This window comes from Seriola lalandi, unplaced genomic scaffold, assembly GCF_002814215.2.
Source record: "Seriola lalandi dorsalis isolate HSWRI2012SDOR001 ecotype SW California unplaced genomic scaffold, Sedor1 jcf7180002054689, whole genome shotgun sequence".
Classification (NCBI taxonomy): domain Eukaryota; kingdom Metazoa; phylum Chordata; class Actinopteri; order Carangiformes; family Carangidae; genus Seriola; species Seriola lalandi.
Genome location: NW_019525242.1, coordinates 515,933 through 539,692, shown reverse-complemented (window position 1 = coordinate 539,692; position 23,760 = coordinate 515,933). Strand labels below are relative to the sequence as shown.

Sequence of the window (23,760 nt, the reverse complement as noted above, 5' to 3'; positions counted from 1 at the left end):
AGTTGCCATCAAATACGTAATGGAGATCTATTGAACAGTGCATTCATTTAGAATTAGTAATGGCCATATTTCACTGGTGTCTGTGCTGATTTACTGCTCACCTGGACCTTGAACTACTTGTTGGCCAACGCAACCATTTGAATCCAAATCATCTGTTGGGGCTTGAACGCAGTCTCAGCAGTGATATCATTGTGTTGCATCAACATCTATCTCCACCAAGATTATGTAACACCCCCCCCCCTCCCCACTCCCCCCCAAAAAACCTCACTCTTGACTGTAGCTCACCAAGCAACACAAATACACACTTAAATTTCAACTACCCCAAAGAATGCAGCAACAAATAGTCTACCCAACAGGACATGATCAATACATGGTCCCTTCTGTTGGATATGTTCAGACTGTGGGGACGACAACACTGTGACTAATGTGTATGGGAACAAAGAGGAAGTATTAACCTCCTGGAAAAAAGTGCAAAACAGACACAAATACACACTTGACACTTGGGAAATGCGACCTTGGATAAACAGTAACTTAATGGCTTCAGAAAATAAACTTACATAGAGAAATCAAGGACACTTGACTCATTTTCTTTCTGGAAGTTTCCACAGTCCCTGGAACTTTGTCATTTTGATTTATTACAACTTCAGTCTTATTTTTGTAGTTTTGGTCAGTTTTGCTGTCAAATATATATGAGATCAGGAATATTTCTACACTGCTGCAACAAGGTTGGCAACAGGTGAACCAGGAAGTCAGTACAGTATATACACTGGACAGTTTGGGTTATCATCTTGCAGTTTGAATTCTAAATAAATGAAGCTGTTTAACACCTACATGGTCGTCTACCTGCTTGTGCTTTCTGCATCTTTAGGCTTCTTTTTACTATAAGTTGCTATAAGTTTAAGTTGCACCAAACCTAAACGATCCTTCAAGCCACTAAAAAACAGACTTGACACATGTGCCTGCAACATACTTCTATGTTTTATCACTATTGGATAAAGGAATTTGTAAAAGATTAAACTTGTCTTGTGAGCTTGGTTGAAGCAGTAAAAAAATATTAACAAATAAAACACAATGTGGCCAAGTGTTTTGGATAATAGACAACCTGGTGTCAATAATTTATTGAGCACATTTCCACATAAAGTTTCTTGTTGCAGAAACACATCTGCAGAACTGAGCATGTTACTCACATGTTATCAAAGACGTCAAAGCTGTTAAATTTGTACCAAACTTTTCTCCCCGGCGGTCTAAAGAGCAGAGGACAAACCGGACTCAGGCTCAAGGGCAGAAACTCTTCAACAGCTATCGAAGCTTGAAGAAAAGGCGTCAGCTGCCTCACTTCGCCGGGAAGTTGAAGAAACGCTGGATGCAAACTCACCATGTAACTCTTAGAGACTGTCTGTCTGTACAGCAGCATGCACAAACCCACACTGACATTCTCTGTCACTCCTCCTCCTGTGAATGTGCGCACAAAAGAGCTTCACAGTCGAGTGGAGGAGTCCGCCTTTAACTCCTCCGACTCCTCGAAAGAGAGAGAAAGAAACAGTAAAGTAGTATTAAATTTAGTTTGGACCAAATTAACAATCACTGTGCAGAACCTGAGCTGAAATGGGAAAGATTTGGAAATGGCACAATGCTGACTGTACATCAGTTTAGGTGCTAAATTTGTTTTTGTTCCTCCACAGCCAAATCCTGAGTAATAATCAAAAACACAAGCATCCATCACTCAAATGACTGTCAATGTCCAATGTCAAAGGTAGGATCCTCTCGTCACTGTCTCCACAGAGCTGGAGCTTTCAGGTTCTCCAACACATCTGCTCCTCACACAGTGTTTCCTTCAGTGTGTTGTTGGTTTCTAACCTCAAGCCATAGCTTTGCATGTAGCAGCGTTGTTTGATTAGACAGGTGCATGTGTCAGGTGACTGACAGGGTCAGCTTGTTAAAAAAAATCTATTTCAGACACTCTTATGTTAAGGAATTTATAACATTTATAGCAAATGATCAAACAGTTAGATTTGATGGGAAAGGCTCTGCTCAAAGAATGACTGTGCTGTAAATCTGAATGAATATGACTGAGTATTACTTATCAGCCCATAGCCAAACAGCTGAAGAACGAGCCAGTGATTGTGAAGCATGAATGAGGAAGCTGATGCCAATCAACACAAGGTTAGTGCCCAGTCTTGGCAGTTTATTATTAGGTACACCCCACTAAAGGAAGGTTATAATGTTCAGTTTCTATTTAAATTGTTTTAGTGAGGACAGGTATTAGTATTACTTTGGTAAACCCCACTTATATTAATGAAGTTAGGATAAATTAGAGAAACACCTCTCTGTATAATGCAACAGTCGCTACAGTTCAACAGCACCACCAACTAATTCCTCCAAAAATGATCACACAGTTGAATCAACAACTCTCTAAAACAGCTTCAACACAAACGGAACATTATAACCTTCATAAAAGTAGGATTTACTGTAGTCCTCTTGTATTACACGGATACTTCCTTTAGTACTCCTCCGACACTGTGCACACTATCTACTTACTCGTGTAGTGCGTGAATGTCAACATTGTAGTATCATCTCAAATCAAACACAGCTGTTGTACATTTAACAGAAATGGCGATCACCACTGTTAGCTAGCTGGCTAGCATTCCCATTGGCGTTCACGGTGCCAAATCATTACATACTGCTAAATAACCCAAGAGACATACTGATCTATCTAACAACGGCATAGCAGTACTTAGTGACAAAACAAAACATTTGTGTAGATATATAACTTATATTTATATGGTGTGTTCACCACTCATCGCAACAGTTGCAGCTTCCTCTCTGGTCCCTCCCATACAGAACACAAATGTTCCTGCTGAGCTGTAAGAATCCATTGTGCTGTCTTTTTGCATCTGATGAGCATTCGGATTAGCTGCGTATGTTACTCACACCGGACTTACTGGATGGTTTTTCATCTTTTTAACAGGTACCTGAAAGAACCAGGCAACCCAACCTTTTGCTGCTTTTTCTAACGTGGTGCTATTTTCGATCTAACTGCAGCTCTGGGCAGATTCTTGAACTGTGGAAGAAGACCAATGATTGCAATTCTAGAAAAATAGAAAGATGAGAAAAAATGTGAAGAGATTAATGAGAAACATGTGGTGCTGAGATCGTCCGCCAAAAAGTAACAGGTCATGAAGACCTGGTGCATCATCATTAGAGATGTTAAGTGTTCTTTCTTTGTAGCTACATGGATTGTGTAATTGTTGTAATGTTTTCTTTTTCCTGTTTATGTAAGGTGCAGGCAGAACAAACGTTCCCGTGTCGAAACGGACCCACAGCAGCTGTAGTTGCTTTCACAGAATGAACACAATGAAAGTCGACATCAATCTTTGCAAACCAACGACCACATAGAAAGCACTTACCCAATGTTGATCCCAACAAAACATTGACCCTATAATTTTCAGCTTTATGCAATGCCTCAATAAGCAAAGAACTGATGTAAGTAGCCTTCCACTTTCTTTAGAAAACCAACTGCAATCCTGACAAACTCCAAACCAACAACAACAACAATACTTTTTTTTTATTTCTAACACTTAAGAAGATACATGTCGTCTCCTGCTGTACCTCTCGGCCCTGAAAGCCGCTCTGTCTGAGGAGCTAACTGCCTTTTCAGCGCTAACAAGTGTGAAGCCAAATGACAGTGGAAACACTCCAGTTTCCTGGAAACCCTTTCTCTCTTGTTTCTGCGAGAGGGAACCATTTTAAACTGCGTCTTTAAATGTCATTTAGGAGCAGCGCTGATTTAAAATGCAGCGTATATCAGTGTGACTGTGGTGCCTGAATAAAGTCTCGATACAAAAGGTTATTATAGGATACGTTTGAAGCCTTATCGACTACTCCAGGTCTCAAGTAGCTAAATAAGAGCCTGTGATTTGTGTGCATTTTTGTGTATGTGCATTTGCTCATGTCTTTGTGTATATGTGCATGTATGTCTGTGTGTGTGTGTGTGTGTGTGATCTCACCCAAGCAACATCATCAGATGACAGTGGGCAAGATGAGGCACGCAACTTGGACCGGGCACACACACACACACGCACGCACGCACACACATACACACATACACAATCTCACCTCCACTGAGACAGAGCGAGACGAGACTCACACCTAGGCTATTTTAGCAGGGCCTATTTCAAGCTGCCGCAGAGCGGGGTAGACACTTTATGGGCACTGATAGAGGGTAGCCAAGTCACCTCTGACCTTTGACTAACGGGGAGAGCAGTAAAAACACACAGGGGGAATCAAGGACATGAAATATCCAGCACGCATCCTTCTTCAAAAAAGTCAATTTTTAAATTGCAGACACTTTTGTCACTTTTTTTATCATGAAAGATTCTCTGAATTGCAACATTACTATTGTCACTTGTTACAATAAAGAGTTCAAATTAGCTTTAATTTAAACAGGTAGACACTTCATAAAGAGTAATTTTACTTGTGATACTTCAAGTACATTCTGTTGATAATACGTTTGTACTTTTACTTAGGTAATATTATGAATGGAGGATTTTCACCTGTAACAGGGTAATGGGAGTTTGATGCGACACTCAGTCGAACCGAAGCTAAACGGCCGCTGCAGGAGATCATGCAGACAATGAATGACTCTATCTGTAATTATTCATTTATGCTTGAACATAGGATTACGATATGCATTTACCTGGTTATAGCACTTTTCTGTTCAGGATTATGCAATACATAACAAAGACAATACATTTTTCTTTAGCTATACATATCAGCGTTTTCTCTGCCACAAAGCGAATGAATGTCATTCCAATGGTCATAAAACAAGCTGACCATCCACACAAGTGCAGCGCCTTCGAAGGCAAAACAATAGGCTCGCTGCTATCGCTAAGGGCGTAGCATTGCTTCCTTTTTTTGGGTGGTAGCATTTTGGCCACAGAGTGACCACCGCACCGCTCTGTCCATGCCTGTGGCTGGACCGAGGAATGTCTCGCGCTGCGCTCTAGAAAGCAATAGAGTCAGGTCCCACGGGGGCCTCTGGCTTCTCTGCGGTCATGATTTCGCCACAAGTGCATACAGCGTTACCAGTGTCTCTCCCCTATTTCGAAACATAATCCATTTACACCCAGGAAAGCATGAAACCTCTTACTGCAGATTTGGGTTGATTTTGATCCTCCAGAATGTCAGTATTTAGCTGTAAACACAACTGTGACCCTGTGTCTTGTCTCATTAAAAAAAAACTCCAACACCAGTTTGAACTTAAACGTGACCTCATTTTGACCCCGTCATGTGGGAGTTTTAAAGAAGACGAAAGTGTGAAACAAGTCTTTTAACTCCATTTGGACAGAGGCAGAATCGCTCCTCTGTCTCACGCAGAGGGACAAAAACACCCTTGTTACAGCTTGGTTACATGCTGTGTGTGTGTCAGTGTGTGTGTGTGTGTGTGAGTGTGTGTGTGTGTGTGTGTGTGTGTGTCTGTGTGTGTGTGTGTGTGTCGTTGTGCGTGTGTGTGAGAGTGAGAAAGAAAGACAGAGACCAGAATAGCATCACAACAACTTCCTCTCAACCACATTAAGATGCATTTGCACAGTCACATGTATGGTTTGTTTAAGATTCATGTAAAGTGACCTTTTCACTTAAAAGCTCATGAGCAGTGTGTCCACTCACTGACACTGGCGGCTGATGAGGAAGAGGAGGAGGAGGACGGTAATTTGAAGCGGTGATCCGGGACTTCTACTGAGGCGAGTTACGGGTCACATATACATAGGCTACATGAATGTGATGTGCAGGTTGTTACATCAATCTGACAGTTCACTTTAAATGAATTAGAATTACAGGAAGTGGGAAAGTAATTGCATATTAACCTTGGTGGCCATGAGGACTATAAAGAGCCGTTGTAATTAACACCTTGTAAAGTTTACAACCCACAAGAGGATGGCGGGAGAAGCTCCGCCTCTGTGTGGGTTTGTGTCAGCTTGTACAGACTCCTCCTTTGACAGCCAATCAATCCTCAGCATTAATCTCTCTCTGCAAGACTCACCAAGGAGATATTACATCTAAAATAACAGCCAGCAGTGCTGCGGGAGCGTGCGGGTCGTTTTAAAATACCATCTACTCACCGTCTGTGGTGTCCTCACAGTTCTGATTGAAGTTTTCGTAGGAGTCCCAGCGGATCAGTGGATCCTGTGTGTTGTAGTCAACCGAGACGCTCGGCCCGTTTTCTAGGAGATCCATACCTTGACCAGAAGTACAAAGAGGCAGAGCAGAAAATGTGAATGTCTTTAAATCACAAAACAGAACACAAAACAATTCATTCCCCTGAATTGAGTAATAACAGCTCTGAGTGAAATTAGTCGAGTGTTTTTGCTCATCTAGTAAAGAGTGACAAACAAATAGGAAGGTGCAGGGCAACGTGTTGGTGAACCAACTGCAAGTTTTGTTGCACGTCTTCCCCTTCTTTCTCTCCAACATTAACTTTATCTCTCTTTATTATATACTTTCAATTAAAGGTAAAAATGCCCTAAACTATGTATGACAGTAAAATATAATGTGGGGAAAATGCTCCAGAGCTCCCATAAAACCAGACACATTGATTCTTACCATGGATTTTCTCTGGCCCAAAGGAGAAAATAAACTCCACTTTTCCATATTCGGGAAACCTGTCGTCTGCAGTGAAGAAATAAAAAGTTGTCTGGGTTATTAAAGTAAAAAAAAACAGTTTGTAGTGGAATATATCTCGTGAATAGAATATTTACAGGGGAGTAATATTACCAGACATTCAGATTTTATTAATTAGCTACAACATTCACCGGATCCGTCACCTTTGAACGTCTCATCGAGCTCATCTTTCCCAAAGACGATCCCCAGGTCGTGAACAGCACAGGTGTGAAACTGCACCCTGAAGATCACGTCTCGGCACGGGCTGCGGTAACGCTTGTGGTAGCACTTGAGCTGGAGGGAGAAAGTGATCAGAAGAAATTCAAACAATACCGTATCAAGCAGTGCCAACAGAACTCAACAGGTCAGTGAGACTGGGTTGGATTGTAGTTGGACGGATGCCTTTAAAGCTCCACAGGTATCACAATAATAATCATTTCAGGATGTGGCTTATTTATATAATGTGTCAGTCCTGATGAGTAAAAAAAACGTTTTCAGCAAATTAACCTGCAGAGTCAAATCACTCCTTCAGCTGAGCTCAATACAGCTTCAGGGTTGATACACTCCGAATATCAAGTGAGCAACAATATGGAATGATCCTTGCGAAACACGAGCCAGAGACATGTCAACTTGATTCACTGCTAGGTCTCTGGCCGCACTGGCTCAGAGCTAGAAAAAGCATTTAAGGCATTTTTATATATATATATCCCATGAAATGTATGGCCTCTTCACACACGTTATTATCCAAACTGTTTCCCCAAACGCAACGGCTTTAAGAGCAAGACTGAAACCACACACGGGAAAATCTTCTCTCTCTCCCTCCCACTGCTTCCTGGACCTGTGAGGCTTTTACAAGGACCTCACATTTACAGGTGCTGGAGGAATATTTACCATAACCAGGACAACTTGCAGCTCACAAACCGTGACTGTAAAGAATTAAAAAAAAAAAAAAAAAAAAAAAAAAAAAAAAAAAAAAAAAAGGGGCAAACTGAAAAACATCCTACTGTTAAGATTTACATTTTCAGCTTTAATGTTTAATTTTTAAACATAATAAAGCACCACGTGTGTAATTTATCCATCTGCTACTTAGAGTAAGGTACAAACTAAATGTAAAAACTACTAAATGGCTCTGACTGCTTTCAAAAAAACCTATTTTCTACTTGTGGTGCCAAATGAGAGCAAAACATATAAGATTGAGGATGAAAGGAAGGCAAAGTAAAATATCCTGTGGCTTAGCACAGCTCCCTGGGACATGGTAAACCTCCCACTGAGGGGTCTGTTTCATGAGGAAAACAAAGCTGCTGAGCCAAGGTTGAGAACAAAAAATAGAAGAAGGAAAACATTCATTTAAACTTACACGCTTGCCTTTAGAGACTTGAGAGCACATTTTCATTTTTCACGCACCAGATAACGATTAACCAAAGCCTGTTCCTGCTCGTTTGTGAATTGATTATCTTTAATGTTGAATGAAAGGTTAGGCTTGTTCTCTCTCTTGCAGAGAGTTAGATGATAAAGTTGATAACCACTGATATCTGTCCATTTACTATAAGCTAAGTGTCCCAGCAGCCACGAGACACTTAGCTTATCTTATCCTGCGGTTTAGCACAGTTTAGCTTAAACTGTGCTAAACCGCAGGATATTTTACTTTGTCTTCCTTTCATTCTCAATCTTATATGTTTTGCTCTCATATTGCTCCACATGCCTTATGGGAAAGGCGTGTGGAGAGAGGTCAGCATAAGATAAGTGCAAAAATAACAAGTTGTCATCAGGAAGTCACTGCACATAAACCCCTTGTAAAAGAACAACTTTTAGTCATTTTTACAATTGATTTTACATACAGATTAAACAAATGACATGTAACATGTTAATTAGTGAGTTTCAGAGGTACCTTTGGTCAGAGCCAGGCTAGCTGTTCATCTCTGTTTCTCCTCTTTATTGTAAGCTAAGCGAACCCGTTGCTGTAGCTTCATATTGACGATACAGAAGTGACAATCAACTCTCAGGGAGCAAACCATTCCCAACTATTCCATTAATCTTTAGCTGTATTCTTTTCTGCTTCTGTTCTGAGCTCTATAAAGTTTAATGTGACATTTTGGCTGCAGCTTCATCATAAAATAGTTGAGACCAAACTTGGAATTAAAATGAGGGAAGGAAAGAGCCAAAACCTAAAAAAATGTAAATCATGTTTATAAAGATTTTCCTCTGTAATTATCTTTTTTCATCTAACCATTCAGCAATTAGTAATTTCTTGGCAGCCATACAATCGACGCACAACTCAGTTCAACTGCACAAACACACACCATTGCAGTTTGAAATGCTGGAGCACACTCCACGCTGACTAATGCCTTTCCCATTTTTGGCCACGAGGCCACAGTTCACATTTTCTGTGTTATCTGAATAATAACAAGCATCAGCAGGCATCGGCTCAGTCAGATGATGCATTCAGCAGAATCCATTAGTCCGTCTTAAATAAAGGATGAGATATGCGCTCCGCTCTGAGAGCCCAAAATGGGGAAGCCTGGAGCACACGCTAAGTGCTCCCTTTGAAATTCTCCATGCTGAAATTATGAACCCCGAGGACATCTCACGGATAACTTTAAACTTTGCTGATCTGTGCGGTTGCTCTGTCTGAAATACATGCAAATATAAGCCAGAGGCAAGGGCACAAAGGAACAGGTGCTACTCAGGATCTTTTTTTCTATTTAGTTTCAATTTCCTCAAAATCAGAAAAGACCCTTCCAAAAGTATAAAAAAAATTAAAAAAAACCTGTCAATTTGACATTCAGCTTGTCTTTAACTGATGTCATGTCATGTTAAAGTTATACACTGTGTATCCAAAACACTGTTGGAAAGGAAGTATGCTGCCTCTTTGACATCATAGTTTCCAGGAAACATATTGTGTGCTAATGAGGGTCTATAAACCGAGGTATAGGACCATGGCCAACTGTCTTCCCCCGGGTTTTTATGGCCCTATTTTTTTTCTGTGAATGGATACCATAAACTGCTGCAGCACATGTATACAGTGCATACACCCGACGTCAGGCTGGAAAAGCCAACAGGATTCCCTCAGTGCTAATAAACAATATAAAAAAAATCAGTCCATCCTTTACATTTGTGCAGATGCTCTTGTTGGTATTCATTGTTTAGCTTCCATTTGTGTTCATTGCTTTCTAGCAGAGGTCATACACTGGAAAATAAAGGACAATAAACTTTCCTTGTTATTGGCTTCACACGAGAAAAAAATCTTGAAGCAGTGTTTCCATGTTTCCTAGTTTAAACGCACTGAATGGGATTCAAACAGCTGAGACATTAAACCAAAGTACTTTGCTCTTTTTACTGTCTTTATCATTATCATATCATTGGCTGTTGCTTATATGTGCTGTTCTCACCAGGATGTCCCCTTTCAGGAGGAGACCAGGCTCGATGGTGATACAGATGCTCGTCTGACTGTCGCCCTGAACGTTACTGTGAAAGAGAAAAGCCACAACATGTTAGGTTATAAGTCTGCCCTCATTATTATTACAGTATTAACACAGTACAACCCGACAGAGCGTCACCGATGTTACACGTCTGGGTATAACTATGTGCACATGATCTACATCGTCCGCTGACAATCCCTTATTTGCTTTAGCAGTGGCCATCACAGAGCATAACGGCGCTGCAGTCCGGGGCTAATTTCGGGTATTAGTGTCTACATGATTGTCTGACTGGTGGAGTGGGATCAAAGGGTGGAGAGTGCTAATAGGGAGCATGTGAGAGAAAGTGGGGAGAAATGTGATTTGGGGCTTTAAGGGGTTGACAGTCTGGAAGTGTATGCGCTCTGATTGTTTCACGCTTATTGTTGTGTATGCTGTAAAAGTGTTTATGGTGCTGACACAATTGTAAGAATGGATGTAGTAGACAATCTGACACTAACAAGCTTTACTATTTACAGTAGCAACTTTAAAACACTTCATAAATGCTCTGCAGCGAAAATGAGCCAAAGAATGACAAAAAACAGCTGCAACAGGCTGCTGTGCTTTTCATTCACTTCCAGCACCAATCAAGTTTTCCATATTGTCTTCTTGCCATTGTTGAGTCTTCCATGCTAACGCTGCCTCAGCTATGTTATCAGTTAAAAAAATTAAACCTGCTAATTGGTTTTTTGATTAATATATTAATGGAAACTGCATGATCAGACCTGAACATGCGTGTTTTTCTGACCTAGCAGCTATTTTTTACTATTTGCCCAGATATAATAATCACTGTCTGTGTGGTATTTAAACTGTAATACATTAAAATGCCGTGTGAATGTAGCCTGTATGCCTCACCCATCTGAGGACAGTGCAGCTCTCCCCTCCCCTCCTCTCCCCTAAACCTCCCCTCTTCTCAAAACAACAACAGAAAGCCATAGAATCCATTGTTTCCTGTCTGGCCCTGGGAACCAGCGGGGTCCTCTGGCAAAAAAAGCCTTCAGGCGTCCACACGGATGCCTGTCTCTCTGTTTCATTGGCTCTCAAGTCACAAATAACACTAGAAGTGATTGCGGGCTCTAAAGTGGGGAAACAAGAGCCTGCAGCTGGGGAGGCTAGATTAATACAATAATGTGAGTGTAAACTGGCAAGAGGGACGATGTGTGTGTATGTTAGGGGGCAGGGGAGTTAGGGGAGAGGCTATAAAGGAAAATCTGGCTTTTTTTTTATTTTTTTTTATTATTGAGCCATTACGAGCTTGCTATCCCTGGAATCTTGTAAAAGCATTTGAGTGTGAGCATGTTTTAAGACTTACTAGATCCCAGATGTGTAGACAGGCTGCATGGCCTGGTAGATTTTGAGAAAGGGACGACAACCTGGAACACAATAAAAAAAAAAAAAAAAATTGCAAAAAAATAAATAAGGTGTATGAAAATGCTTTTGCGCGAGCGAGTATCTGTGCACGACCCTCACCTCCTTTAGACTCGAAGTTGGGGATGCCATGCATGATGACGTGATGGAGGAACAAGGGTTTGTTGTTGATCTTGATGTGTCCGGAGAGCAAGCCGCTGAAGTACTCCACATACCTGAGCGAGGCAGAGGGAGGTAAATGGGAGACATGAACATGCTGATAGGTAGCCTTCTGTCAAATTATATCATGATTTCTAATGTTTTACAACAAAGAGATGAAGGTATAATCCTGTGTTCATGACAACAAGGAAACGCATTCTTTGGCTTTGACCTCTGGTTACAACAATGAGTGTTTTCAGCTTGTCATTCTGTGGGGAAGTAAGACAACTTTCAGGCCAAAGATCGAGACTTTTTAAACTTTTAGCCCAAACTAAATACTTTAAAGCTGCACTAACCAATATCTTTTATATTACCAATGAATCAAATAATTATGTATTATGTAAAAGAGGTTGCTATTAGTAACAACCCACCCAACCCTTCTCTCCCAGGCAGCTCCTCAGAACCTTGTAGCCTTTTTTGAATCATTGTTTTGGTTTTTCTGCCTCCTATTAACACTGATTCCAGCTACAGCAGACAGCTGTTTTCATCTAATAATAAAAATAATACATTTTATTTATTGGCGCATTTCAACATAACTGTATGACACAGTAAAAAGTAAAATATCAAGTACAGGGCATAAAGTACAAGATAAATTAGAATAAATGTAATTGCATAAAATAAATATGATTGCATTGAACCTGCTGGCAAGAAACACAAGCCCAAATGAATTCTTCCGTTGGTCAGTGTCTATTGGTTCTCTAAAGAGGCAAATGTTTGTCATAACAACTTTACAAGGTGATTATATTCCACTGTAGTGTTTGCAGCTTGTTCCACTCTCCTCAAGTGGCCAAAAATTGATTAATGCAGCTTTAATTGTAAGAGAAGGTGAGTTCACTTTGGGGTCAAACTCGGACTATAAACAAGAAGTGAGATAAGACTGACCTTTTCTGTGATGGCTGGCCCACAGGAAGCACTTTGTCTTCATAGAAGCGCTTCATGGCAAACCTGTCCAGAGCCTGGTCTGCACTGTATTCCAGCACAAAGGTTTGGTAAGGTTGGTGGTTAATATGCATTTAAAACACTTTTATTTGTATTCTAGTGCCTGCAATGTATATAATTATTAATAATTATTAATTCAAATGTATAATGTTGTGCATGTGTGAAGCATTACTATAGTTATCTAGCATGGGGAAAACAAACTGGTGGTCACGCCGTGTTAGACATCTGAAAAGTCTGCACACTGTGACTTGTGGAAAATGTTTTTTGATGCACCCACATGTTTCATGCAAAACCCAATGTCTAATGTCAGACACCACATTGCACACAGCTGTCGACACAAAACAGCCATAGAATTAATTTGACAACAAGATGCACAATATACAAGAAGAAATAAGGGAAAAAATAGATGATGCATAAATGCACTGTAAATTTCAATGTAGATTAATGTCTAATAAAATGTCATGCAGTATGGTAGCCATGTGTGTCCAGCATGTATGCAAAGATCTTCCAGACAGAAGTTTCTGGAGGTTATGTCTGACAGCTAATTCTGCATTACCTCCGTGCACACAGTAAAACGTTTTTTTTTTTTTCCATAATGAAAGATTTTATGCAAAATCTGGAATATATTTGGTTTCAGGCATTTTGCCGGCTCTTACGTTTCTAAGGCAACTTCACAAATGCTTTAAATTGACTTGTGTGATAATGGCATCATAGACAAATCTAATATTTTTACAGGTGTGTTACATTTTTTCATAGCCAATCACTGCTCTGTTAAAAAAAAAACAGTGAGTCATGCGCTCCCTGATTGTTCAGCGCTTTACATCTCCACAGTTTATGCAACAGAATGTCGTTCTATTTTGGCACATCTACAAACAAATCTAATAAAAATAAAGAAAAAGAGGACACTTAGAATTTGGGTCTTATGATGCAGTGACCATTAGAGCTAACTCTTTGCTTTCTGCTCGTAATTATTACATCAAATACTTGTCTTTGGATTTCTCCAAATAAAAGTGTTGTTCTCCAGTCCCATGTTCCACCCCTCCTCCTCCTGTTCATCACATCTGTCCGTTGTTCAGATGTGGGCTTTGGTCTTGTGATGAACAATGCTGGCTTATCTAGTTTTTCCTCTCATGTCAGCTCCTCATGTAGTCTGTCCGCCCTCTCTCGTTTTCCACTTCTATTTTGTTTCCAAAAAATGACAGACTTGCTCCCTCTCGCTCCCCTTCTGCCTGCCTTTCTTCCCTCTCTCAAACGGCACAGCAGGTCAGTCCTCTGCTGGGTTGCTGGATTGGCGTATAATAGTTGGGATTATAGACCTACCTAGCAGATATGTTGCTGTAATGCATGTAGGCTGCCACCACCACTCCAGTTCTGCCCCGGTTGCCCTGAAAAGACAAGTTAACATTGGTTAGTTGGCTATATAGCAATAGCAAAACTTACAAATAGCTCCTTTAATGTGTTTATTGTGGAGTAGCACACTGGGGTAGTTTTATTCTGCTGTTGTTTTTAAGTGCACAATTCATCATCCAAATGTGAACCAAAGGGTAGACTCATCATCAAAAATCCAAACAGATCTTATAATACACTGACATAACACAACAAACGAACTACATCAGATGCTGTTAAATGAGTAGGAGGACTCACAGGAGACAGATTCAAACAAGATCGGTCCAAATCGGTGCAACAGAGGCCAAATATCTTGACACTTAGTTCACTTTGTATGGGTCAAACTCCAAAAACACTGGATCCTAAATTTCCCATAATGCAACCCAATTGCATCTTTTTGTTAAACACCTCCTGCCCAATAAATGCCCACACCTTTCAAACTTCATTCACACTATTTTAACAAAGCCTTTCTGTTATACGTTTAAGGTCTCAGAGCCCATGAGGGGATACCCTGATGACATCATCTGGGTCATATTTTCAGACTTTAGAGACTGCCTTAACAGCCACAGAGGACATTTTAATACTGTTTTTACAGGCTGAAAAGTACACCCCAATAGAGCTTTATGTGTAACAGTGGTGGAGCACTTCTTTAGAGATTTTCTTACATTAATAATATCAGTTTCAATCATAAAAAAAAATCCAATTATATTCTACATGTGACTACAGTTGTTATTTATATGGTCAAAAAATGACTTACTGGGCAGTAAATAGGAAGTTCACTAAGCTCAAGCACGTGTTACCATGGCAACAAACCAGTCATGAATTCCATTCATTTATCCCATCTATTTATCTTTAAAAGAAGGATCACTGAGTGTTGCGCATTACAAAACATTGTGGCCACTTAAAAAAAAAAAACAACATGGTGCCCAGTGGAAATGATGTTGTTGATATGTGGAAAACCAACACGGCCTGCTTCCTTAGTGACCACCACAACGTCTGAGCCCACGCTCTCATCACACCAGCATTACTCAACTCTCAGAAAGAAAAAAGAAAAAAAAACACCAGTTGTTATAGCAGCCGACTTGTTTGTATGTAATCTCCCTGTGGGAACATCTTGGAATGAGGCAAGGAGGCTCAGGATCCTGTGGTTAATTCTTACGTTGCAAAACACAATCAGGAACACAATGGGGTTAACGTGAAAATGATTAGGTAGTACATCTGAGACACTGACCTAGCTGTATTCGGATATACTTTTTAAGGTTTGTGTCAGCGCATGCAGCAGCTCGACGAGTGCGGCTCGCCACAAGACTGTAATGTGATGCAAGTAAGTTCATGGCAACAACAGCAACATGTTGGTCAATTCAGTTTTTATGGCATTGTTAAGGGTAAAAGGGTAAATAAACCCAAGTAGCCATGATGAGTGGTGTGTCTAACCTCCCTTATTTGTGTTTTTCCAACTCTCATCTCGCACAACCCAACCCAAACCAGCACACAAAGAGACACACTCTCACACACAAACACTCCACCCTGAATGTCAGCGCTGGGCTGAGGGGAGGACGTCATCACAGACACTAACACAGAAAACAGCTGCAGCCTCAGGGGGGAAGTGGGGGTCCCGAGAAGAGCCTGAGAGCACCCTCTACTGTCTGGACTTTGTTCCATTCTCACAGCGTCTTCTCATCTCTCAGTCTCACCTTGTTGTGTATGACCACCACGTTGTGGCTGTCCGCACTCAGCCAAGTGTCCATGGCCTTGCAGATGCTGCAGATTTTGTCCAGGGCTGGAGCATGGTGGTCAGGCCAGCCGAAGTCCAACACCTTGAGGAAGGAGGAGAGAGAGACGCTGTTCAGATTGGTGGTCATACAATACATAGGAGAAGAGAATGGGGGAGGAGGGAGGCTGCCAGGTTTACCTTCGGGTTAAGTTGGCTGATGTCATAACGCTTCTCACTGAGGTTGAAGAGCTAGAGGAAGAGGAAACAGATGGGAGGAAACATATGAAACATAAATATGGATCAGCTAACTAAAATTATTTCCGTATGATAACTTGAAAACTCCATCTGCATCTTTTTAATGTTTGGAGCTAAATGAGAAACCCTCAGAGGAGTCTTAAATATGCCTTTGATGGCACCATACATGACATTATGTTAATTCAGTGCCATGTAATGATGCAAATGATTATTCATGTAGAACACATGGAGATAAAGAGCCAGCATTGTTCTTGTATTGCAGGGTAGAGTTAGTTTTATTAAAACAGTAATTAAAACAGAGAAACGCACTGACTAATCCGGCCTTTTCACTTTTGCTTCACTGTTGTGTCCTTGGTTTTCAGAAGAATCACTCTTACTAGAGAAACTCTGGATTTCTTTGTGAATAAATGCGGAGAAATCTAAAGCGTGACCGATGGCTGGGTGAACACTGGGACTTTTTGTGGTGAGGTTTCAGTCTGCAAATGGCCAGTGACCAGGAGACAGCAAAAAACAAAAGTGTCAGATGTATACAGATGTATGCAGATCCAGATGTTACATAACCTCTCTGCTGAGTGAATGTGTATACGGTTGGAAGAGAGGAAAACCAGCTGATGATCAGCTGCTCTGCACAGCTCCAGTGTCTGACCTCACGCTATCTGCTTCATTCCATCTGAAAGTTAATTGCTATATTCCCCTCCAGGATCATCCGGATGTATACAGGAAACCGTACCAGGTAGTTGTGACCGTGTTTGGAGCGCAGCATGGAGGCGACCTCCCGCAGGTTGGCGGCGTAGCTCTGCTCGTCCACGCTGCCGGGGAAAGAGACGGAGATGATCCTCTCTGTGATGTAGATCAGGTCCAGCTCGTAGCTCTCGTCCAGGGCCTGCAGCAGACTCGCACTCCTGTCGGAGAAACACAGAAGCATTTACTCTTTACTGTGGGCTATTTTCAAAATTCAAATTGCACGGGGCAGTTTTGCATATCAGCGGCTCCACTGTGCACAAGAACAACTGCTGGACCACAGAAGACAGCTGTTTGGAGGAATTTCATACCTAAAGTAATGCAGCACAAGAGATTTATACACACATGCTTGTGTTTATCAGGCCAGCTGCTGCAGCATAGCATACCAATGATAAGAGGCCTAAAGATGGCAAGTTCAGATTTCTCTGGATAGCAGTTTTTATTTAATCTTTAAGTTTCTACTTCATCTACAGGGAGAAGAGTTTCTACCCCTGACCGTACCTTACACCTTAACATAGGCCAACATTTCTACTTCACCATGACTTAGTTAAAAGTGATGGATGCTCTTCTCTTCTGCACTTCAGGCACAAAATTGTACTTTATTAACATTTTTCCTGATGTTTTTTTCAGCATACAGTAGATACCGTACATTTTAAATCATCCCAAGTAAATATTATTTTACAGAAATCCTCTGGTGGAAATGTTTTATACAGATGACGTCACTGCCGCATGATTCATTCTCGTGATTTAAGATGGAAACACTCATTTCTTTCACACAGATGCCACATGACACATCATATTAGGACTGAATTTTCAGGTTAGTCTGTACTTTTAACTCCTATCCCTCCACATTTTGAGCCAAAACATAAAAATATGAGGCTGAATGTCCCTAATGCAGCAAATTACATTTCAGATTCAGTTCAACACACTACACTCTTTCTCCAACATGGAACAAATATCCTTAGAAGGAAAAGGCATCAAACCACAAAAATACCACATCCACAATGACATCACAATGACTTTTAATATCTAACCCCAAAAAATGTCAGCCCCCCCCCCCTTCCATTCAACACATGTTGTGTGGGGAAAACAGCGTGAGGAGAAAACGACTGCGCAGATAATTATGCCAGATTATGAAAATAATGCATTGCACCAAGAAGGAAGTGCAGCATGTGTGCAGCCCACAGACCAAACAAAAACATGATGGTCATTGAAGGTTTATTGGCAGAGATGTTATTCTACAAGTCTGGTTTGTCTGGTGTCAAATCAGGTCAGAAATGAGAGCACTGAAGGAGATCAAAGACGCTTAGGGGAAAAAAAAAAAGCGTCTAACAAATATCTCCAAACAGTCAAAGCAGCATCATCCAGTCCAGCGCAGCCAAATGATTGCAATCAAAGTCAAAAAAAAAAAAAAAAATCTAATTCTTATCTCCTTATCTTCTTAATTTGCCTCAACAATATTGCTTTGGAGAAAAAGCGGCTTGTCATGGCGTGTTCAAAGGAATAGTTTGACGCTGTGGGAAAGAGTCATTCACTCTCTTGCCTCAAGTCAGATGAGAAGACCAGCACCATTCTCATATCTATCCTGTAACTATAAGGCTAAAGGCAGCAGCCTGTTAGCTTAGCAGAAACTACACCTTGTCGCTTTTACATTTTTTTTTTTGTGCGGATCAAACAAACGAGATGTAACGTGTTAATCACTGATGGGTTCTGTTTTTTTTTTGGTTTTTTTTACCAGGCAAACTGTTTCCCCCTGTTACCAGTCTTTATGATAAGCTAAGCTAAGCAGCTGCTGGCTATCACTGTATATTGACTGGACAGACATCAGAGTGGTATTTATCTTCTCATCTAACTCTCAGTAGGAAATTTAATAAGCACATTTCCCACAGCATTTAACTGCTGCTTTGATTTCGACAGCTTTCTTTCACAGCGTAGTTCTCATTTCTTTAAGTGCCTCCGTGGATCTTGTCTCCGTCAGGCTTCATTTCAAAAGGTCCACAGAGACAGTGAGGAGGCGGACTGAGTGAAATAACTAAACATGGAGGGTGAGATGAAGAGGTTAAGGGAAAGGGTGTCTAGCCCCTTAGCGCTCAGACTGCAGCATATTTCCCACATTTGTCAGCAGTGAGTGGCCCCTGAGGAAATTGCTCATATGTCTGGGAGAGAGGATCGCTGCAGCCTTACCATGCAAATACTGTAACCTGCTCTGTACTGTACATCTGGACCCACTCTAAACCTGCTTACTGGAAATGATTCATCACTAGAGATAAAGGAGAAACTGATATGTCACACATGTTCTCTTTCATGTGCCGAGATAAATATCTGACTTTTAAATTATGTGTTTTTAATGTTTGTAATTGGCAAAAACATCTTCTGTTTTTATTATTTCTTTTACCTGGATCTCTCTTTTTTTTCTATCTTTATTAGTATGTCTTAATATTTCTTTTTCTCATCTGTTTCTCTCTCTTTCTTCTTCTCTCTCCATCTCCCTGCCTGTCTCTGCATATGTATGTCTTTTGCCTCTGGGTGCAGTCAGGGCCAATATAGACCCGTGGTTTTGGTTCTGTTCCAGATCCACCAGCATGCGCTGACCGGCTGGGCTCCAACCTGCTTCTCATCAGCTGAAGAGATGAAGCGATTGCTCTTTTTTCTGCATATCGCAATTGACGAATGACGCATTATCTCAACACGCTCAATTTCAGCGCTGCAGTGATCTCATTTGTGATTTGGACAAACACCAACTGTGAAGCGGGAATGTTTTATCAGGAAACCTGAGACGCTGGGCTGTAAAAAAATCTTGCCAAATATTTTTATTAATAAAAATGAACAACCAGGACTCTCCTGTCTCTACTATTTAAAATACTGAGAGCGATACTTGATCCAAGCTTGTGATCAGACCTGTCATACGTCCTGATTGGTGGTGAATATGTACCATTTTTTCATGAACTAGATTAAACTCAGTACTTGGATTGAGTTGATCATTTTTTATTTGTACAATTTATCAAGGAAAAGGATGATTTTATGATTGTTCCTGCACAAATACCTCATGTGTTTTGTTAGTTTGGACTTGGTTATATATACTTATATTTTCATATTAAAGGGGCTATTTGTAAGTTTGCTCTGCTGCCAAATGTGGTTTCTTGCCGGGAGCAGGTGGCGGTGATTGTCGCTTGACAAGAACTTCAGCCATCATTGCCTTTATAATACAAGAGGTTATACTACGTCCTCTGAACAGTACTACGTCTTCAAGGTACAGTGTCTCTAGGAAAGACTTTATAGACATAAGAGTTAACATTACCGTTGCTTTCCACCTCTGGAGACAGCTGTTGGTGAGTAAAGGAATGAAGTTTGATGATTTCTTTTAGACTGAGAAATAAACAGCTGTTAATGCTAACATTCGCAATGAAGCAACGGCAAAACTTACAAATAGCTCCTTTATATTAACAATCGATCACATAACTTTGTATAATGTGAAAGCGATTGCTCCTAGTGACAAACCCACAGAGAATTAGCACCCGACTCTGAGAGCCTGCAGAACTCTCTGAGCCCCTTTTAACTAAAATTGCTTTTCCAGCTCAATGTGATGTTCACAGCTTGTTATGCTGCCCCCTAAAGGGCCAAAAAATAATAAAATGACTGTTTTAAAGCATCAACATCAGCATCAATCAATAGTAATATGCAGTATTATGCCATGATATTTGCTGTCTGATGCTATCAGACTATCTGACGCCTCTGAAGTTATTTTCTAGTATCTTTTGTTTGGGTGGTGTTCATCCCATTGTGGTGTGTTCATGTGGTTAAACTTAGTTGTGGCAGATTGTTATCTACAGTGCATCAGTAGTGTAGCATCGCACTGCTCACCAACTCCATGCAAATACACAGTGTATGTTTAGGGATATACTGGACCCACTACTGACTGGACACCTTCATTCAGCCAGACTATTACATAAGAGACAACTGTCATATGGCAGTTTATATGGACAGAAACTGACTGTAATCCATTCGGTAAATCAACTCACACCTTCTCTGTATATTCAGATGCTGAACTGTTTCTATAATCCGGTTTACTGTGAGCAAATCAAACTGTCACTCAAGCTTTAACACAGCAACATCAACATGAACTGTTGTGGGGTCAAGTTTTGCACATTAATTACAAAACCGACAACATCTGTGACTCCCTGAGGACGGAGGTGAGAGGGGCTGACACCAAATATCTTTTTGTCCAACAAAGCAGTGTGAGTTCCAGTTCAATGGCAGGGCATGTTGCTTTACTAATGCCGCTGATAAAAAAAAAAAAAAAAGCAAATATCACATTACATCTAAACTGTTCAGTCCAAATGCCTCATATCTCAGGCGCTCAATGTGACAGAGGATGGAGAAAGTTTGCTTAATATTTGTTTCGCCTCCTTCATTATCTTTCTGAACTTTTGGAGAAAACAGAGATTAGCTCTTAAAATAATTCAACAAATTCAGGCCCAATGAAGCCTTTTATGGAAGAGAAGAGAAGAGAAGAGAAGAGAAGAGAAGAGAAGAGGAGAGAAGAGGAGAGAAGAGAAGAGAAGAGAAGAGAAGAGAAGAGAAGAGAAGAGAAGAGGAGAGAAGAGAAGAGAAGAGAAGAGGAGAGAAGAGAAGAGAAGAGAAGAGGAGAGAAGAGAAGAGAAAAGAAGAGAAGAGGACAGAAGAGAAGAGAAGAGAAGAGAAGAGGAGAGAAGAGAAGAGAAGAGAAAAGAAGAGAAGAGAAGAGAAGAGGAGAGAAGAGAAGAGAAGAGGACAGAAGAGAAGAGAAGAGAAGAGAAGAGGAGAGAAGAGAAGAGAAGAGAAGAGAAGAGAAGAGAAGAGAGCTCCTACCTCGATGGTCTGCGTCGTGAGTCCATGCTCTTTGAGGATTTTGTTGAGCCCTGTGAAACAAAGACAAACACCAGAGCTTTATCATTGTCCTACACAATGTTTCATAACTACAAATGCACCTTTAAATACGTCCATACAGTGAGAAAGACGAGACAAGTCATGCTGTCTGTCCAACAGCAGCACCTCAGCATCAGTAACTTTGTTCACTTCTAGTTCTAGATAGGTAGATAATTAATTGCCATTGCATGTCAGGACACAATGAAACTTAGTTTGGCAGGAGTCCACTCCTCATAGTAGCACAAAAAAAGAATTAAATAGTCGACAAAATGGTCATGATAAATATACAGTCTTATAAAGATTCATTTAGAATCCGTAATGTCACCAGTAGTTCCATTGATTGTGGCTGTTTATAAAGCGCAACTGTGTAAGCACCGAACTGCTCTCTGATGCGAGTCACAAACACAAGCTCGGTCCTGCTCACGTTGTTTAATCTGAATAGTTGAAAATTTGGCAGATTGCTAAAGGAATTAGTGAACGGTTGTTTTATTTAGGAGATGCAGAAGTTATGCTGAAATATGCAACGAAGCAGTGCTCAACATGGCTGCAATGAGCCTGAAGGTAAACTCATGTATGAGCCAACTTGCTCCAATGCTGAGATGTAATATAGTGATCTGAAGCTGGATTAACACACACACACACACACACACACACACACACACACACACACACGATACAAAGTATGTGGTGCACCTTGGGACACGATGCTGTGCTTGTACCATGTGAGGATGGTTTCACGCAGCGCCCTCACAAAGCGAAGCAGAGAGGCCCTCGCAGAGGAAGTGTGGCTGAAGGTGATTGACTGTGTTTGGCTCCACTATGCCTGGCTCGTCCTGCCCCCCCCCCCTCAGACCAGCTCGAGGAGTGGGGGGGTCAAAGGGCATGTGGACTTGTTCGCTCCCCTGAGGTGCTTGGGTCACATGTACACATGCAGGAGGGGGGGGGTTGTTATCCATCATCATCCATTAGATCAGACCGGCTGGCTAACCACCAGTGTCAAGAGTGCAGCTCGCTATCCCTGGATGAGTTTCAGCCTGCTGTGCTCTGCTAACAGCTGACTATGTCACTGCACAATATTGTGAGTCGTTAAGTTCGTTAACATAAGTCTCTTAGATATGTTATTTCTGTCAATTTGTAGCAGCTTTTTTTTTTTTTAAAGAATGTGATAAAATTTGCAAATACATCCCACAATGTAAATATTACTTTTCGGTTTCACATCAGAAATTCTTCAGTTTTGTCAAGTTTGGTAAATTATCAGTTCATAATGCTCACAGCCTCACAGGAAAGCCCTGCCTGAGGGGAAATCTTTAGTGCCAGAGTAATCCAGCCAGGCTTATACTGCTCATTCCAGGTTCTGCTTCCTCTTGATGAGGAAACTACATTTGTGATCACATTACTAGTGAAATAAATCAAAGTAAATAACAGCTTACTAGAGTAAATACATCTCGTATGATGTGAGAAACATGAACCCACTGAGGTGATCCCTGTGAAGTTAAAGGTTGCGCCTGCAACAGATCAAGTGGTGATATATATATACAGTACATAATAGGTACGGCCACAGCATGAGGTGATGGCAAAGGTAGGAAGTGTTGAGATAGAATCTACGTCATCACGTCACGCTGTAGCCGTCCCATCAACCATCGCTGCTTAAAAGTCCCTAATGTCTCGGCAGGGCAATAGGGAGGGAGGCTGTTTAAACTGTTGGGGTGGCTGTAGTTCTGTAGTCCCACTCTAGTGCTTCCTATGTTTGGGAGAAGCAAAACCAGACCCACTGTAGCTATGAAGACATTTACTGATGCTGATGCTTGATTTAAACATTGTTTTGGAATTGGATTGCAGTGGCTGGTGAAAACAGCCAAGTATTTCTTGTTCTGATTTAAAAAGAATGCAAGATCTCACAATATTGCAACTGTGTAAAATTGTGCGAATTTCTTGGAGGGACTGAACGACAACCCAAACATATACAAGCATGAACACAGACAGGCACGAACGAATCAGATGACACAGTCTTCGCCAATGTTCTTTTCTTCCCCAGAAAATCCAAATCCACCTCAACATTATTTCTGTGCTCCATCTCACATCGTGAGCGTTCACATCAGTTCGTGGCCGGACCGAGGCGACACAAAGTAATCCCCCCCCCCC

General features: G+C 41.1%; 1 protein-coding gene across 11 annotated transcripts in view; it reads right to left on the bottom strand.

Moving 5' to 3' along the window:
• tns1b (tensin 1b) overlaps positions 1-23,760 on the bottom strand; it is a 171,457-nt gene that overhangs the window by 30,927 nt on the left and 116,770 nt on the right. For 8 of the 11 annotated variants that reach the window (XM_087178478.1, XM_087178479.1, XM_087178481.1 and 5 more), the window contains 12 exons: positions 21,562-21,611; positions 16,703-16,874; positions 15,916-15,966; positions 15,698-15,820; positions 13,938-14,002; positions 12,561-12,644; positions 11,583-11,695; positions 11,425-11,485; positions 10,047-10,122; positions 6,822-6,951; positions 6,603-6,666; positions 6,120-6,244 (listed from right to left, as the gene is read on the bottom strand). In XM_087178478.1, coding sequence (XP_087034604.1) covers positions 6,120-6,244; positions 6,603-6,666; positions 6,822-6,951; positions 10,047-10,122; positions 11,425-11,485; positions 11,583-11,695; positions 12,561-12,644; positions 13,938-14,002; positions 15,698-15,820; positions 15,916-15,966; positions 16,703-16,874; positions 21,562-21,611 — 1,114 coding nt within the window. Of the gene's footprint in view, positions 1-6,119; positions 6,245-6,600; positions 6,667-6,821; positions 6,952-10,046; positions 10,123-11,424; positions 11,486-11,582; positions 11,696-12,560; positions 12,645-13,937; positions 14,003-15,697; positions 15,821-15,915; positions 15,967-16,702; positions 16,875-21,561; positions 21,612-23,760 lie in introns of all 11 variants that reach the window. The other 3 variants (XM_087178475.1, XM_087178483.1, XM_087178482.1) reach the window with 1 other exon arrangement.